Below are 15,865 nucleotides of genomic sequence, written 5' to 3' on the forward strand. Positions count from 1 at the left end.
TATTTGCGTTCTCTAAATGCAGTTGTTGAAAAAATTCAGGCTGCCGCTGTGTTATTAATCATAAATGTATCCATAGCCTTGCCTCTTGGAGGGAGCGCAAACCCTCTGGCTCCAGCGCTAGACTGAATGCAAACAGCTTTTGTGGCCGAGGGTTAAGGTGGTCTCTCGTGCTAACCTTGAACTTAGACATGCTCCTGGTAAACCATTGTCCTCAGGTACGCGGGCTCCATTGACTGCCGGCAGCAGAGCCGCAGCACTGGACATGAGACCCTGTGGTGCTTGGCCCACCGTTATTGATTTATGGACGTCAGTCCGTCGGAGGGTGACATGAAGGGTAGTACGGACCCAAGACCCTGACTTCTGGACGTCAGAGGGTTGATTTGAAGGGTAGTACGGACCTGAGACTCTGCGGTGCTGGCGCACAGTTGACGTCAGAGGGTTGATATGAAGGGTAGTACGGACCTGAGACTCTGCGGTGCTGGCGCACAGTTGACGTCAGAGGGTTGACATGAAGGGTAGTACGGACCTGAGACTCTGCGGTGCTGGCGCACAGTTGACGTCAGAGGGTTGACATGAAGGGTAGTACGGACCTAAGACAATGTGGTGCTGGCCCACAGTTGACGTCAGAGGGTTGACATGAAGTACGGACCTAAGACCCTGCGGTGCTGGCCCACAGTTGACGTCAGAGGGTTGACATGAAGGGTTGTACAGACCTGGGACTTGCATACTGTATCCAAGAATATTGTCTTAGGGCGGTCAGAGGTTTTAGTTATTGGGTATCACGGATGTGCTAGCCTTCAGTGGGTAACATATTCATTCCAGCTGTGAGTCCCTCAACTTGGGACGTGAAAGGGCTTGTAGATGTATAATAAACCAGTGACCCCAGTAACAATTTTTTTTTTTTTTTTTTCCTTTTAGATATTTCGCATCATTAGAAGTACATTGGGACGAAGGAATCTCGCAGCTAAAACATTGGTGGATCAAAGATTTTTAATTTAGTGCACTGCGCCCATGAAATAATGTTTTCGATAAACTATCGACTGAATCAACAGAAACATTTCAGCGAAACAAATGAGAATGTTTTGTAAATATTGTTCCAGGTCTATATGTAATCTTTTATACTGTAAATTAGAGAAACAGTTTTTGTACATTTTGTAAATATTTTCAGTCTGGGGTAAACAATATACTTGAAAACTAATTTTGTCATCTTTTTTACGCATCATTAATAGGTAAATACTTGAGATGCATTTAAAATGGCGTTCCAATAGTATTTCTGGTCAAGCCCACCTAAGAAATAAAGTTGCGTTTCAGGCCCAGTGCAGCACCTGGATAGAGTCTAGAGGGATGGTTTATGTACACACGCGCTGGCTGCTGTGAGACCGAGCCTGAGAAGGTTCCAAGGTCATCGCCGAAAAGTGAAATACTCTCAGAACACCACAGTCTGCATCACGTAAACTAACTATCCCACACATCACAACTGCCTGAGAAAACCCAAAGCACAACGTTTCCATAGATATAGCGTGTCATTTCCAGTCTCCGATGATCCCTTCATGGCTGTCTAGTATTCTAGGGATGGCAAGGCAAAGACATGTTACAGAGCGAGCATCTCCTGCTCTTTTCAGCCTGGAAATGATCCAAGTGCTGATCTCTGCAGTTAATGTTTTAACACCCCCTGAAGGCAGACCTGCACTTGGAGTATTGTTCCTTCGCCTGCTCCTTTAGGTTCTGAGCTTCTGACAGGTTAGAGAATACCACGCATGTGCACTGCCTCCCCCCACATTGAATTCTTTCTATCACTGTTTTCCATTGCTCTCCGAAGAGTTCATTCAATATTATGAAGGATGGAGAGAGCCCATTGAGACATTGGAGACCTCATTCTCATGCAGACTTATGCCTCCTTCGGAATTCAGTGCTGTATGTCATCTCAATGTATGTCAGTGCTCTTCTCCTTAAAACAACATTCATTTTATTAAAACATCTGGGAAAGAAAGATTCTTACCCTGAAAGAGATTCTCTACTGAACTTTGGACAAGCCTGCCTCAGTTTTGTAAGTGGGTGGCAAGTGAGTCAAAACGTCCCAGCATGCTCCTGACAGACCCAATTCAATGCCAGAACCATTGGGCTACAACATCTCCTGTGATGGAGTGCTGTGGAGAACGCTGTCAGTAAGATTCCTTTTAAAAAGTAGAATATGTGCCAACTTGCGCTTACAAAGGAGGGGGGACAAAGGCATGGCCTACACTCGGTTGCAAGGTACTTGGTTATTCATGACTAGATTTGTCCCTAAAGGGCTAGATCTGTCATTCAAAAAGTGAACAGGGAATACTTCAAGAGGAGCTTGAAAAGAGCATATTCGTTAGACCTCTGTGTGCACCTGAGATCGCACTGCACATGCAGTTAGGGTCCATCCACCATGCTCCCACCTGTTCTTCCCTGCCTTAACCCTTCTTTCATCATCACATTCATGGCAGTGTAAAACCACCCCTGCCATCTCTAGCCGGTCCCTACCTGCTGCGGAGCAGCAGATGACTAAGCCCTGGAAATGTGTGCCCGCTGACCCTATGAAGCCCATTGCCATATACCAGGAGACGAATGCTTAAATGGTCATAGGAGAAAAAAGCACAATAATGAATAAGCCCTTCCCCTAGCACAGAGGATGCTTCCCAGTCCAACAATATATGCGGATGGGTATGCAAAGGTATAACTTCAAAATGCCATGATCGGAGCTCAGAACCTTCAATCTACGTCTGGATGACTTCACTGTTGTCTTCAGACATTCATATTGCATAGCATTCCCAGTTAGAAAAATGAAAATTCTTGATCAATTTGCTTAACCTATTAAAAGGAAGTTGGGTGTAGTTCTATTTTTGGACTGGCTGTGCAAGATCTCAGTGGAGGCAGATGATATGGTCCATCTAAAATACAGACGTACTATGCACACTTTTAATTTGATCTTTTAACATCCTCTCTTTTCCAGTGTTGCTGTCTGAAATTCACCCATGCTTTATGGGCTTTCTGGATGCAAACGTCCTGTTTTCACAACAGGGTGATTTTCTAAATATCCAGCTACACATTTCGGTATTTTGAGCTTATGGTTGCCACATTTCGTGTATTTTGGACTAGATAACTTATTGGAAAATCTTGCCTGCGCAATAAATTATATATAGGGTGATGTCTCCCGTTCCAAGGTGATTCTCTTAAAGCACCACCAGAAGCAGCACGAGGATAGCCAACAGGAACCTCCTCTGCCGTTCATGCTCAGCAGCAAGGTGCCGCTCTCCAGCCCTGTCAGTTCCAGGCTTTTCATTGGCTCATATTTCAATTATTTATGCTTTAAAGGAATGAGGAGGTTGATGCAGTGCTGTATGCTGGAAACGCCCCTGCAGTGGTATTTGATACAGCACTTTCATTTGGGTTTGACATTTTCATTTTTTAGCCATGTTTCTCTGACGCTGTTGCTTAGAGTCCTTTTTGTGACCTTCTCCGTGGCTAATTGGCAGTTTCTAATAAATATTAACTTTCAGAAATTACTTAGTTGAACCCTTTCCCAGGAGCCAGACCTCATCCAGAAACTTGGCATCAACAGAGGAGGCTCGCGGGTCTACCAGATGTGAGTCCCTGAGCTGCAGGGTTTGTTTGTTTTCTTTTCTTTTGTGCTTTTCAGGAGGATACGGTACTCCTTCAGGATAAGCCACATTTCACACCCAAAACTTTTAATGAATTTTATGTGTCCAGGACTTTTCCTGCTCCAGATTTCTTCCTTCCACCTCATCCAGAGACCGAATCTGCTTTGCAAGTATGATCATTTAAACTGCTGATTACTTACATACTGAATGGCCTTTCGTGCTAGTCTGTATCCAGATTTTTTTTCTAGCACTTGCTCCTGTACACCTGTAGGTGATGCCATCGGACTCTGAATCGGCCTTGCTGTGCCTCCAGAAGTCATGGTGCAGAGCAGCATATAGTCGCCACCTCTAAGCAATGATGTCATTTCCTTTTTTTCTTTGCCCTTCAACACAGATCTGGAGTCTTCTAACTTTGTTGGGATTACTCACCCCCAAAACATCAGAACAACTCGACTGTGTGCCTCCCCTCAAGAACACAGCCCTTAAGCTGCACGACAGCTTCAGGAAGCAGACATTGGCCATGTGCCTGCATGTGCCTGTTGTTAGGGCTCACCTGAGGCAGTGCACATGTTCTTTCTCTTCAAGATCTATTGTATTATAAAACTAAAAAGGGCTTAGAGCCCACCCATTACTTACCATTGGTTTGCGCCTTATTCACTCTCACTTCTTTTGTCTTCATTGGTCAGCAGCATATAGGCCAGTTTTGCTCCAGATTGCTTTTGGGAGAATTTGGGTTGCACTAATTTAGATTCCACAAACACACACAATTTTGGTTTCATATATTTTCTTTTTTGATTCAGCACATACACACAGAAAGCAGCTTTGAGCCAGCACATATCACACAAATCACTCCAACCTACACTATGTCACTGTATGCCATTTTACTCCATTTCACTTTACACCACCCCACACTACAACACTCAGCTTTGCTCCACTCCACTTTTCACTATTCCACGCCAATCTAAGACAATCTATTCCACAACACTTTACTCCACTTTATGCCACTCAACATCACTTAACTCCACCTTATGCCACTCCACTCTGACACTCTACTACACAACACCTCTAATCCACTCTACTCCATTCTACGACACTCCACTCTTCAACATTCCACTCCACTCCCTTTTACTCCCCTCTACACAACTTTACTCCACACCAATCCACTTTACTCCACTCAGTTCCACTCCATTCTATGCCACTTTATTCCACTCTACCCCACTGTACTCCACTCTATCCCACTTCACTCTACAACATTCCATTCTACGGCACTACTCCTCTCTACTCTCACTCTCTATTCCACTCTACCCCACTCCACTCTGTCACTCTACCCCACTCCGCCACTCTACTCCATGCCAATCCACACCACTTTAGTCCACTCGGACACTCCACTCTATGCCACTCTACAACACTTGTTGCCACTCCACAACACTCTACACCATTTCACTTTACAACTCTATATGCGATTCCACTCTACCCCAATCCTCTCCACTGTATGCCACTCCACTCTACTCTGAGCCACTCTATTATGCACCATTTCACTCTATTCTGACACTTTACTCCAGGACACTCTCCTCCACGTCGCCAATGTTCTGCTGAACAGCAGCCACCCTGGTATATGACATGGATAAAACACATTGGCAAAGCCAATAGCTGTTGCATATGCAGGACTGATTGGCCTTTTATCAATGCTTGTTTTTAGATTCCGGTCGTAACTCGAGGTTTTGCCACAAACGCTCCCTGATGCACCTATCAGGAAGCGGAACTCTGTCCCAGAACGTAAAAAGCAGGGCAGATCGTACTGACAGTCTGGTTCTTCTCCAAGGCAGGGACTGCTCCTGCTCCAGATTTCAAGGCGTCTCCCTCACACAGCCCTGCCCTCACAGCAAGTCTTTAAGTCTCAGTTCAAGTCACGTCAGAAGTGCAAGAAGGTCAAGCGGGACTCGTCCCCCGCAAGAAATAATTTAGAGAAACAGTTTTAAAGGACTAAAGAGTTACTGATTGGGCCCTGTTACTACTCACTGCCCAGTGCGCAACACATGTGCATGCATTAGAAATTCAGAATTAGAAATAGTCATGGGCTTAACCTGCTCTTCGAAACGTATTTCTAAACTAATTTACCCAAAACACGGATTAAAAAGTGACACGTGCTCAAGCTATTACATTTCATTAATAGTTAATTGACAAATGCACAGAATGTCGTGCTCCATAAAAAGTTCTAAAATAAGGTGGCAGCTGGGAGGAATCCACTGCACAAACCGTGAGAAGGGCTGCTCTGGGATTATTTGTTGTTAATCCGCAAGGATGGGATTGCCCAAGAATAAAGGGATTAGAGCCCTAAATGACTACATCCCAGGGAGTAGTTTATGTGCAAACTCGCTGCAGTATCGGTACATTAGAGATAGAGACATGGGACGTGCTTGTGTAAGCTGATATGTGTGGTACTGTTTGTCCAGAAGGGCCCGCTTTGCTGGCAGTATCAAGAGGGGCTATTGTCTGTGGCCAGCGATAGTGATAAATGCATTAGAACCCAATCGATTAAAATGTTAGCTCTTTTAATAACTCCAGGTCATTGTTGACTGTAGTTGACCATGTTTCTGTTTCAAGCATTTTGGATTTTGCTAAAATGACATAAGAGGACTCTCTCAGCAGATATCAAAACGTGAGTCTCTTTTGGAGATAAAATACAAAAAAGGTGGTATGCCATTATAAATGTACAACCAGGTGTCGCGCATGTCATTGTATTTTGCGTCAGGTGGCTTCTGTCGGTGAACGTACATGCTGGAGCTCATAGAGCCCCAGGGCCATAATTAAACTGAAAAGTACACTTGTTTCATCTGGATAGTCTAATCGCTTTCCAGGTTCAGAATTCCCAACCCTCCCTCCCTTTACATTATTTTCGCTTTTAATGTTGCCACGTCGTTGCCCTGGCAGGAACTGTCCACAACAGAGTTCATAGTATCTGGGCTGCACCAGCTGGTGGCGGATACGTGGTTATTCGAAGCCCACTGTTGCCTAAACTGTGGGAAATGTTAAAGGCTTGTGCTAAGAAAGTTTTGAATATGTTTGTAAACTCCAAATTTTGACTTTACTGAACGCATAGTTTCCACTTTTTTTTGCCTTGCCATCGTCTTTTTATTTTAAATTTTATAAGGTTAAAAGACTATATGCTCTTCTAGCCACATGTACATAAAATCCAAAAACCTATCCAAATTAACGTTTTAGCAAGATATATCTGTACATCTCAGAATCAGTCTGCTTAACTATTGCCAAAAAATAATATGCATTACAAATATGACAGTATTAAATAATTGCAGATTAAAACACTGCAACTTTGTATTGTGTACATTTAGAGCCGAACCATTCAAAAATGTAAAATCGTTGGCCAAAATTCCAAAAGATGCATCGGTTTTTTTACAGGTAGCAAATGCCAGATGTTCCACAGTTATGTCTGTGACATGCAGCATTTGATACATTTGAAATAAAGTTTTGTTTAAAAAAAATAAAATGGTCAACCTGTGTTTTTTTATTAATTCAAAGGTGCAGGGATAGAATACATTGAGTACATTTAAATATATCTAATGTTGAATGAAACTCGCTTGTTCTATAGAGCAGTACACCCGTGTGCACGTTTCACAGATTTTAAAGCATAATTTCTGAGGGTGCACATTTTCATTTGAGTGAATGAAATGGAGTATTGCTGGCTGCGCAGTTACCTAAAAAACAAACGTAGTTAAATGAATACTATTCGTTCTGCAGATTCTTTTTTATTGACATAGCTCATTTACAGGATGGAATTTAAAAGCTTTTTCCCAAATCGTATTTGATTAATTTATGGAGAGAAAAACATCAATAACAATTCAGTGCAGCAAACCTACTCCTGTTGTTGAGATAGAATGACTGATCATAATGCTTACAGCACGATGCAAAAGCAGTCCTGTAAACAGAGTCTTGCCCTTGTTTCTCCTCATATCCGCTCTCCTATCTCCCACATCCCACAAGATACACAATCCAACAGGAATATATCTGTGGTCCCCTTCTGTGCAGGGTCATATACCCAAAGCTCTCCATGCCCTTGTATGTTATTCAAACAGTTGGGGCCAATGTCTTAAATGATACATTTGCAACAAGTACTGGACCAGCTTATTCCAGATTTTGCTAAATTACTTTTATGTGTCACCAAGATCGTGAATGATCTTCTTAAAGCTTGTATTTACCATGTGTTATCTTTCCAATGTCCAGTTGCTTGATTTTCCTGTTTACAGTAAATAGCTACCAGTTTCTTGGCTGCTCTCGGCACCATAGGACTTTTTATGTGACCCATGTCTTCTAAACTCATTCCACTTGGAACATTCCCACCAGATAGAAAAGAGCGTTCACCGCCTCAGAGCCACACCACCCTCACTTATTGGATGTAGTGTGGTAGATCTAGTGCAGTTACTGATGGGTCAGATATAACTGGTATATTAATTTAAACTGAACCTATCTTTGCATGAGTTTTTAAGATGTTTGACCACAGGTCCTCCCACTCTGGTAATGATATCCCTTCTCAAGACTTGTGTTTCCTACGCAAATCCAACCTACCTTCCTTCTGAACTGTGTGCAATCTTCATATCATATATAAATCCCATAAACCCCATGTAGCACGTTGCTAGTAATTGCTTGTCTGTCAGAATCTCATGGCTTCCTCCCTTTTAACAGGGTTCCCAATGACAAATCTGCATCTGTCTCATATTTCCATGCTCAACCACTCCAGAGTCTTTCATGCTTGCTTTAAAAGTTTAATTGACCATTTGTCAAGTACCTCCGCAGAGCAACAGGGAGAAGGGTCACCAGGAGTCGTCCCATATGGTTTTGTTGGGGCCGAAGATGATGATCTCCGTTTTGTTGGAGTTAAGCTTGAGGTGGTGTGTTGTCATCCAGTTGGCGGTGTCGAGGAGAGCAGCGTGTAGGTTGGTTTTGGTGCTGGCGGGGTTGCGGGTGAGGGAGAGGATGAATTGGGTGTCATCTGCGTAGGAGAGGATAGTGATTCCGTGTGGTCGGAGGATGTTGGCTAGGGGGATCATGCAAATGTTGAAGAGTGTGGGGCTGAGGGAGGACCCTTGGGGGACTCCACAGATGATCTTGGTAGCGGTGGAGTGGGAAGGTGGAAGGCGGACTCTTTGGGTCCGGTCGGTGAGGAAGGAGGTGAGCCAGTCTAAGGCTTTGTGGCGAATTCCTGTGTTGTGGAGGAGTGTGTGGTGGCAGACAGTGTCAAAGGCTGCGGAGAGGTCTAGGAGGATGAGTGCGACGATCTTGCCTTTGTCGACTTTGGTCCTGATGTCGTCAGTGCATGCGATGAGGGCGGTTTCCGTGCTGTGGTTCTTGCGGAACCTGGATTGTGATGGGTCAAGAGTATTGTTTTCTTTGAGAAAGTGGGATAGGCGGGCGTTTACTAGTTTCTCGGCAACCTTGGCGGGGACAGGGAGGAGGGAGATTGGGAGATAGTTGGAGAGGACCTCCAGGTCGGCTTTGTTTTTTTTTTAGGAGAGCAGTGATTTCTGCGTGCTTCCAGGTGTCTGGGTAGGTGGCAGAGTCGAAAGAGGAGTTGATTATGTCACGGAGTATGGGAGCGATGGTTGGGCTGGCTTTGTTGTAGATGCGATGAGGACAGGGGTCGGAGGGGTATCCGGAGTGGATGGAGTTCATGTTTTGTTTGGTTTCTTCGTGTGTGGTGGGGGGGGGTCATGAGTTGGGGTTGAGTTGGGAGAGTGAGGGGTGTGTGTGGTATGAAGCTGTTGTGGATGTCCAGGATTTTGTGGTGGAAGTGGTTGGAGAGGGCGTCACATAGGGGGCTGTGTGTGTGTGTGTGTGTGTGTGTGTGTGTGTGTGTGTGGGGTCTATGTTGCGGTCACCAACAACTATCTGTAGTTCAGAAGAATAGTTAGAGGCTGGCGATACCAAAATTGACACCTTCGAACACCTTCATGGCCGTCACTGAAATTGAACACACAGAGAGAATTCTAGCAGCTTTGTCGTTAGGTAGCAGACCTGGTCAGCTTGCCAAAGAACTTATGGGACGTGAACAACAATACTTGTGGTAGAGTTTTCAGGTTACCATATTGTTTAATGTTTAAAAACAAAAGTATTTTTTCACATCAAAATACTGGCATTTTTTATGTGCAGTTTTTTTTCTGGGATCCCCACATGTAGTTCCTGACAATAGCCACCATGTGACATAAAATTAAATCTATGAACGCAATAGAAATGTCTATTGACATAGAACTTCATATAGATCTGCTTTTCTTACAAAGGTACCTCTGCATGCCCCACGCTGCTATTTCAAGGCTTCTGCTAAAATACATGATGTAGTTTGTATGCACATTTGGTTAAATCGTTTAAATCTCGACTCACAGCTCATCACCTTGCTACATAAAACTGGAAACATGACTTCCGGTTAAGATGATGGCATGCTGACAGTGCAAGTGTGCCGCTCTTCTCCCCAGCCGCCGACTTTGGGAGCCATCCAGAGCCATCCAGCAATGGAGATCCCTGGTCCTGATAGGGGTCAATAATGGAGGAGTCTGCTAGCACGATTTGGCTCCAAGGAGGGCCTTCTGCTTACCCAATTCCTGCTTGACAGAGCCCAATTTAGGGCCATATGTACGAAAGCTTTTTCCCATACACACAGAATGGGTAAAATCTTTTCGTACATCTGGCCCTTAGTGGCTGTGACACTAGAGGCAAGATGAAAACTGTGTGGTAACCCCAGTACTGCTCGCTTAAGAGACATGGATTGGGAAAGTCCGAATCAGCCCCTCTTCAGGAGCAAGCCACCGCTCCCTGGACGAGGAGCTACTCTGGGGAGGTGCTTGGTGTGTGGTGCATTGGCTTGTGGTACATGTGCAGCATGCGAGCTGCAAGAGTGTATGGGGGTGGCCACCGGCTGAATATAGTACCCTGGCTTGTGAGGTCTTGCTGAAGTACTTGCCCACTTACCTGACAGCCCTGGGTCTGTTGCAGTAACCCGGGTGGCTGTTGGATGCTGCTTCTGTGGAGGGGACCCATAAATTGTAAGTCTGCAGTCACTGGGGATTGCGGGTGTGACTATGCTGTGGATGCTACGATGGAGGCACCCCTATTAGATGGCATAATAGATTGAATATGGAAGGATAGCACCATCGAGATGTTATGGGTTGGGACTACCTCCCAGGGCAGCCTTAGACTCCTTGTGACACTTGGGTTGACAGCCTGCTTCTACTCGCAAAGGACACTGTGAATAGTACTGGGATGCTACTGAGATGACCACCCCTTAGCAAACTGCCATCAGTTAAATTTCCAAAGTGAAGGATATCTGTTCATTATGGATGGCATGGCGAGTGCCCCCACCCCATTGGTGGCCAAGCAATAAGAGAGGATGAAATTTCTGGCTTGGCAAAGGGGCAATTTTGAGCTCTCAGGATTAGCGTTCTGAATGCCATGGCTGTAGTGGACCCTTCTAGGCATTGATACAGGGGTCCCTTGATAAACTCATTTTTTATGGATTTTTCTAACATCAGATTCCTCACTTTAAAATGCTTCTCAGGTGGCAAACTGGATCCAGAAAACTTGTCTCTAACTTTGCTCCTGTATGCCACTGAGCAGAGTTGGGTGGCTCTGCATTAACTTGTTAAGCTCCTGATTTAGTCCCTCTAGAGGTCAATTTTGTGGTCAAAGCCCACTAGAAAGTCAAAATCAAACTCCACATGCAATTACAAGAAAGTGACTATTCAAAGAGCAGGCGCAAGGGCATCACGATGTTAGTCAGTCACTCTCCAGCGCTCCAGTTGCATAGCTAAATCCACAGTTGATCCCAGTGTACCTCACATATCCCGGACCATCAGCAATGGTTCAGCAAATTCACACCTTAAAGGAGGCTATGCTGCTGATATTTGGTGTTCTTCCAGCTCCCTTTGCTGCACTTTTGGGCCCAAGGATCTGAGTGGCCTCCAGTATGGTTACCACTAGTGAATCCATCTGCTAGGCGCTGTTACGGGCCCCATATTGATCCAAGTACAAACTTCAACCCCACCTCCAAGACCTGTGCCTGTCCCGTCGTTTCTGGTATTGATTCCATCGGTGACAGAAGAGAGTCCAGTGCTGAATCTGATGTCTGACCTCAACCATTATTGTGCTACAAAATTACTAATTAAGGTGCAACAGGTTGCCTATGACCTGACTGATCAGTGCTTCTGCTTCTACCAGGGCGGATGCACCATTCGAGGTTCCACACTCTTTGGCTCCACACTCTTCTTTCGCTCTAAGTCTGTGTAAAGTTTACCACCACCCAGAGATGATATTGGGGATGGGGATGATAGACCCCTTCTTTATGATGATACATTTTACAAAGATTTACTGTGCTGAATTTGCAAATTGGACTACGATCTTGAACTTAAACTGTCCTTTGTTGAGGCTAAGACTAATGTTGTTATGGAAACCTTGCAGCCTGGGCCAGCCTTGTCTGAAACCTTGCTCCCTTTCAACAAGGCCATCACTGATACATTTCTGGCCACATCCCTGTTTTTGCCCACCGCTGAATTTGGCAGGTGACCAGACGTCATAGAACAACGCCTGGTGATCCCGATTTTCTCCCACAGGATCCTACTCTAGAGTCCGGTTGTTCATGCTTCAACCAACAAGGTAACCCAATTAATTTCCTATGAATTCTGCACATATGGAATTTAAGAGAATAGAGGCATTTGGAATACAAGTGCTTTCCTGAACTAGTCTAGCATTACGGTTGGCCAATGCAGTCTTATTGGGTCGATTTCCCCATGCCTTCTGGGAAATGGCCAGTAAGATCTTGATGTAGGTTCTAGAAGACCTTAGGGCCTCACTGGTCATAGAATTCAGGATGGTCAAGATGCGGCCAAATATGTGATTTGTGCTGGCCTTCAGACTACTGATTATCAGGAAAGGGCAGTTGGCACCAGTGTGGAGCTCCTCAAGCATGAGTAGATGCGCTCCACAGGACTTTCTGAAGACGCACAGGCCTCGTTCATGGGTATGCCTTTCAATGGTTCACACCTGCGAGATGGCCACTTCTGCTGTGAAACATTTCAATGAAAGTAGAGCCACGGTCCACTCCCTGGATCTTTTGACCCCTGCAAACAGTTTCCTCACCGGTGTAGGAAATTCTGAGGCCATTCTAGGTTCTAGTATACAGGCAACATCCATCTTCCCAGCCACTGCAGCAGTCACCCCCATGCCTTTTGAGGATGGGAACATAAATCTGGATGGCAATGTGCAGGCCAATAAGGGATCCAGTTCTCCCAGTCCCCTTTCCCTGGGACAACAGCCACAAAGCTGCTTTAGCTTGCACACAACCACCTTGTGGGAGTCAGGATCCAATTCATTCTCCCAGGGTGGTGGTCCTTCACATCCTACAGATGGGTACTTCAAATTGTTCAGCATTGCAAAGTCCTACCCTTTCTTTCTTCACAGCCAAATCGTACCCACCACATCAGAGCGAGTCTCAAAGGAACACTTGTCCATTCTCTTTCAAGTTTTACTTTCCCTAGGGACTATTGAGTTCTGGATTTGTAAATAGGAGAGGTTTGCCATTCTCACTATTTCCTTGTGCCGAAGAATAATGCTGGGCTTCGACCCAGTTTAGACCTCTTCATGCCTTCCTGCAGAAAGACAAATTCAAGATAGTCACACAGGCATACATCATGTCTGCTCTGGACCTAAGCGACTCGATGGTGTCTTTGGACCTGCAGAATACATATTTTTATATACATGCCCTGCAGTCCCACATACACTACCTGCAGCTGAAGGTAGGTCTGGAGCATTTTCAATTTGCCATGCTCCCCTTCCGTCTTAGCTGTGCCCCTTGAGTGTTCACAAAAGTGATGGCAGTGGTCACTGCCTATTTTACAGGGTCGGAGATACCAGTTTTTTTTCATCTTGTCGACTGGCAGTTAAATGCAGGCTTGTAACAGTCTGAAGTAGACCACCTCCAGCTGACAGCGAACTTCCTGACATTGTTTGGGTCACGATCAATGAGCTGTAGTTGCACCTGGGTCTTTTGCCGAGGCTTCCTTGTAGTGGAGCTCTTCTGGGTGTGGTACATTTTAGGGCTTTCCCGCTGTGGCAAAATAAATGTCCTGGACATATTTCCTATGATCCAGTATTTGAGCATTGATCCTGGATCTTGGAAAAAGCACCTCTGAGGCTTCTTGTTCTTTTAGCCTCCTGCATCCTCCTTGTCTACTTTGCCAGATAGCATATGTAGGCTCTGCATCAGAGTCAGTATGAAGTTCCAATGGGCCCAGTACGAAGGAAGAAACCTCTTGGATGCCATTCAAATTTTGAGGAAGCCTTCACATAATCTGCAGTGGTACCTACTTGACCACAGATGGACAAGCGACATGCCCTTCTCCCTCCCTGACCCAGAGTTGACAGTGGTGACAGACTCATCACTGCTGGGTTGGAGAGGTCATCTAGGGAAGGTGAACTCTGGTCTCAATCAAAGCCCAACTTCATATCAGCTTAGTGGAGTTATGAACCGTTCACTTGGCCTTGAAGACCTTCCTACCATCTATCAAAGGGATGCTGGTACAAGATCCTATGAACAACACCATTGCCATTTTAAATAGTAACACATCTGGTAAAGTGGGGACAGGGGCCCTGTCATTGATAACCATATGGCAGGGACCTTGAATGCTAGAGCAGACAAGCTCAGCTGACTGTGCCTGGTAGGCCACAAATGTCAACTACATCCTAGCAGAGAACACCCAGCTAGATGTTTTCACCACTGCTGATAACGAAGCGTCAACCGTTTTGCACAGAGTATATGCTGGAATACTAGGAGATGTGTTTCGGTTGGAATGGAACTCAAGACTCCTGTGCACCTTCCCACCTCTGCCTCTTCTGCCCCAAGTTCTGCAAAAGATCAGGAATGATCAGACCCACGTCATTCTAGTGGCAATGAATTGGTCTAGGAGTGTGTGATGCCTGGAGCTTCTGGGCATGAGCATCTGTTCTCTGATCAGGCTATCTCTTCAGGGGGACCTTCTGTCTTAGCAACAGATCAGAGTCCAGCAGAATCTACATAAGCTATACCTCATGTGTGGAGATTAAGCAGTGGTAGTTGACTGTTTATGATCTGCCACCATATGTGGCGGATGTCATCCTCACCATCAAACGCCCCACCACGAAGTCCATTGAGGACAGGAATGGGACAAGTTACAATCATTAAAATCAAAGCTGTCAGAAGTTCCTTTGTCTAGTTTATCTTTGGCCTACCAAGGCCTTGCAGTGGGCACTATTAAAGGTTTTCTGTTGGCCGTTCAGTCTTTTTACTTTTGCCAGGACCAACCATCCTTGTTTAAATCACCTGTTGTGATGAGATTTATAAAAGGCTTGATGCACGTTTCCTCCTAAACAGTTTGTGATGACACAGTGGGACCTTAATTTGTTTTTAACGCTTCTCATATGTACACACTTTGAGATGATGCATAACTCCTCGCTGCAACTCTTTACTTTGAAGACTATCTTCTTCATTGTGATTATGCTAGCTTGTCATAGGAGTCAGCCTCAGGCACTGTTGGTGCATCCTCGCTACACCGCCTTTTTTTCCACACAAATTAGTGTTGAGAACTCAAATAGCCTTCTTGCTTGAAGTTGTAATTCCTTTCCACATTGGGAAATCTATCACCCTGCCTGTGCCATTTGCCCATCCTCTCCCCTTAGACGAGGGAAAGATGCTTCATTGGCTGTATCCCAAATGGGGTTTAGGCTTTTATATTAATCATACCAGGGAGCAAAGATGTGCAGAAAAGGACCCTGTTGAGGTTGCAGCATTAAGATCTGCTGAGCAGTGGCACAGTAGATCTTAAGATCTTAGCCCATTCCACCAGGGCTAAGGCTGCAACCACTGCTTTAGCATGCTGAGTGCCCGTCTTTGATATCTGCCAGGCACCAACACTAAGTCAGTTGATATGTTCATAAACTACTACTGCCTTAACAGCCAGGTCCAGTGAGAAGGATATTACACCTGCTAGGTAGTGCAAAGCTTTGTGGTTTGATTCCACTCCACAGACCTGCCATCTGGGGAGGTATGCCTTTGGTATCTGTACTAAGTTGAGGAATCTGTGGTGGGAAGTTTCCATAAAGAGAACAACCTACTTACCTTTGGTAACACGTTTTCAGGTGACTATCTAACCACAGATTCCTCACTGTCCTCCAACCTTCCCTCTTTTTAAAAAACTAAATAGATT

General features: G+C 45.1%; 1 protein-coding gene across 2 annotated transcripts in view; it reads left to right on the forward strand.

The window, feature by feature from the left end:
• Positions 1–7,117, forward strand: part of TMEM67 (transmembrane protein 67) — a 663,651-nt gene extending 656,534 nt beyond the window's left edge. Inside the window, exon 28 of one of the 2 annotated variants that reach the window (XM_069220469.1) lies at positions 919–1,133. In XM_069220469.1, the coding sequence (XP_069076570.1) occupies positions 919–999 (81 nt within the window). In that variant the 3' untranslated portion in view covers positions 1,000–1,133. Of the gene's footprint in view, positions 1–918 lie in introns of both variants that reach the window. The other variant, XM_069220470.1, reaches the window with a different exon arrangement.
• Positions 7,118–15,865: the final 8,748 nt, after the last annotated feature.

This window comes from Pleurodeles waltl, chromosome 2_2 (assembly GCF_031143425.1).
Source record: "Pleurodeles waltl isolate 20211129_DDA chromosome 2_2, aPleWal1.hap1.20221129, whole genome shotgun sequence".
Taxonomy (NCBI): Eukaryota; Metazoa; Chordata; class Amphibia; order Caudata; family Salamandridae; genus Pleurodeles; species Pleurodeles waltl.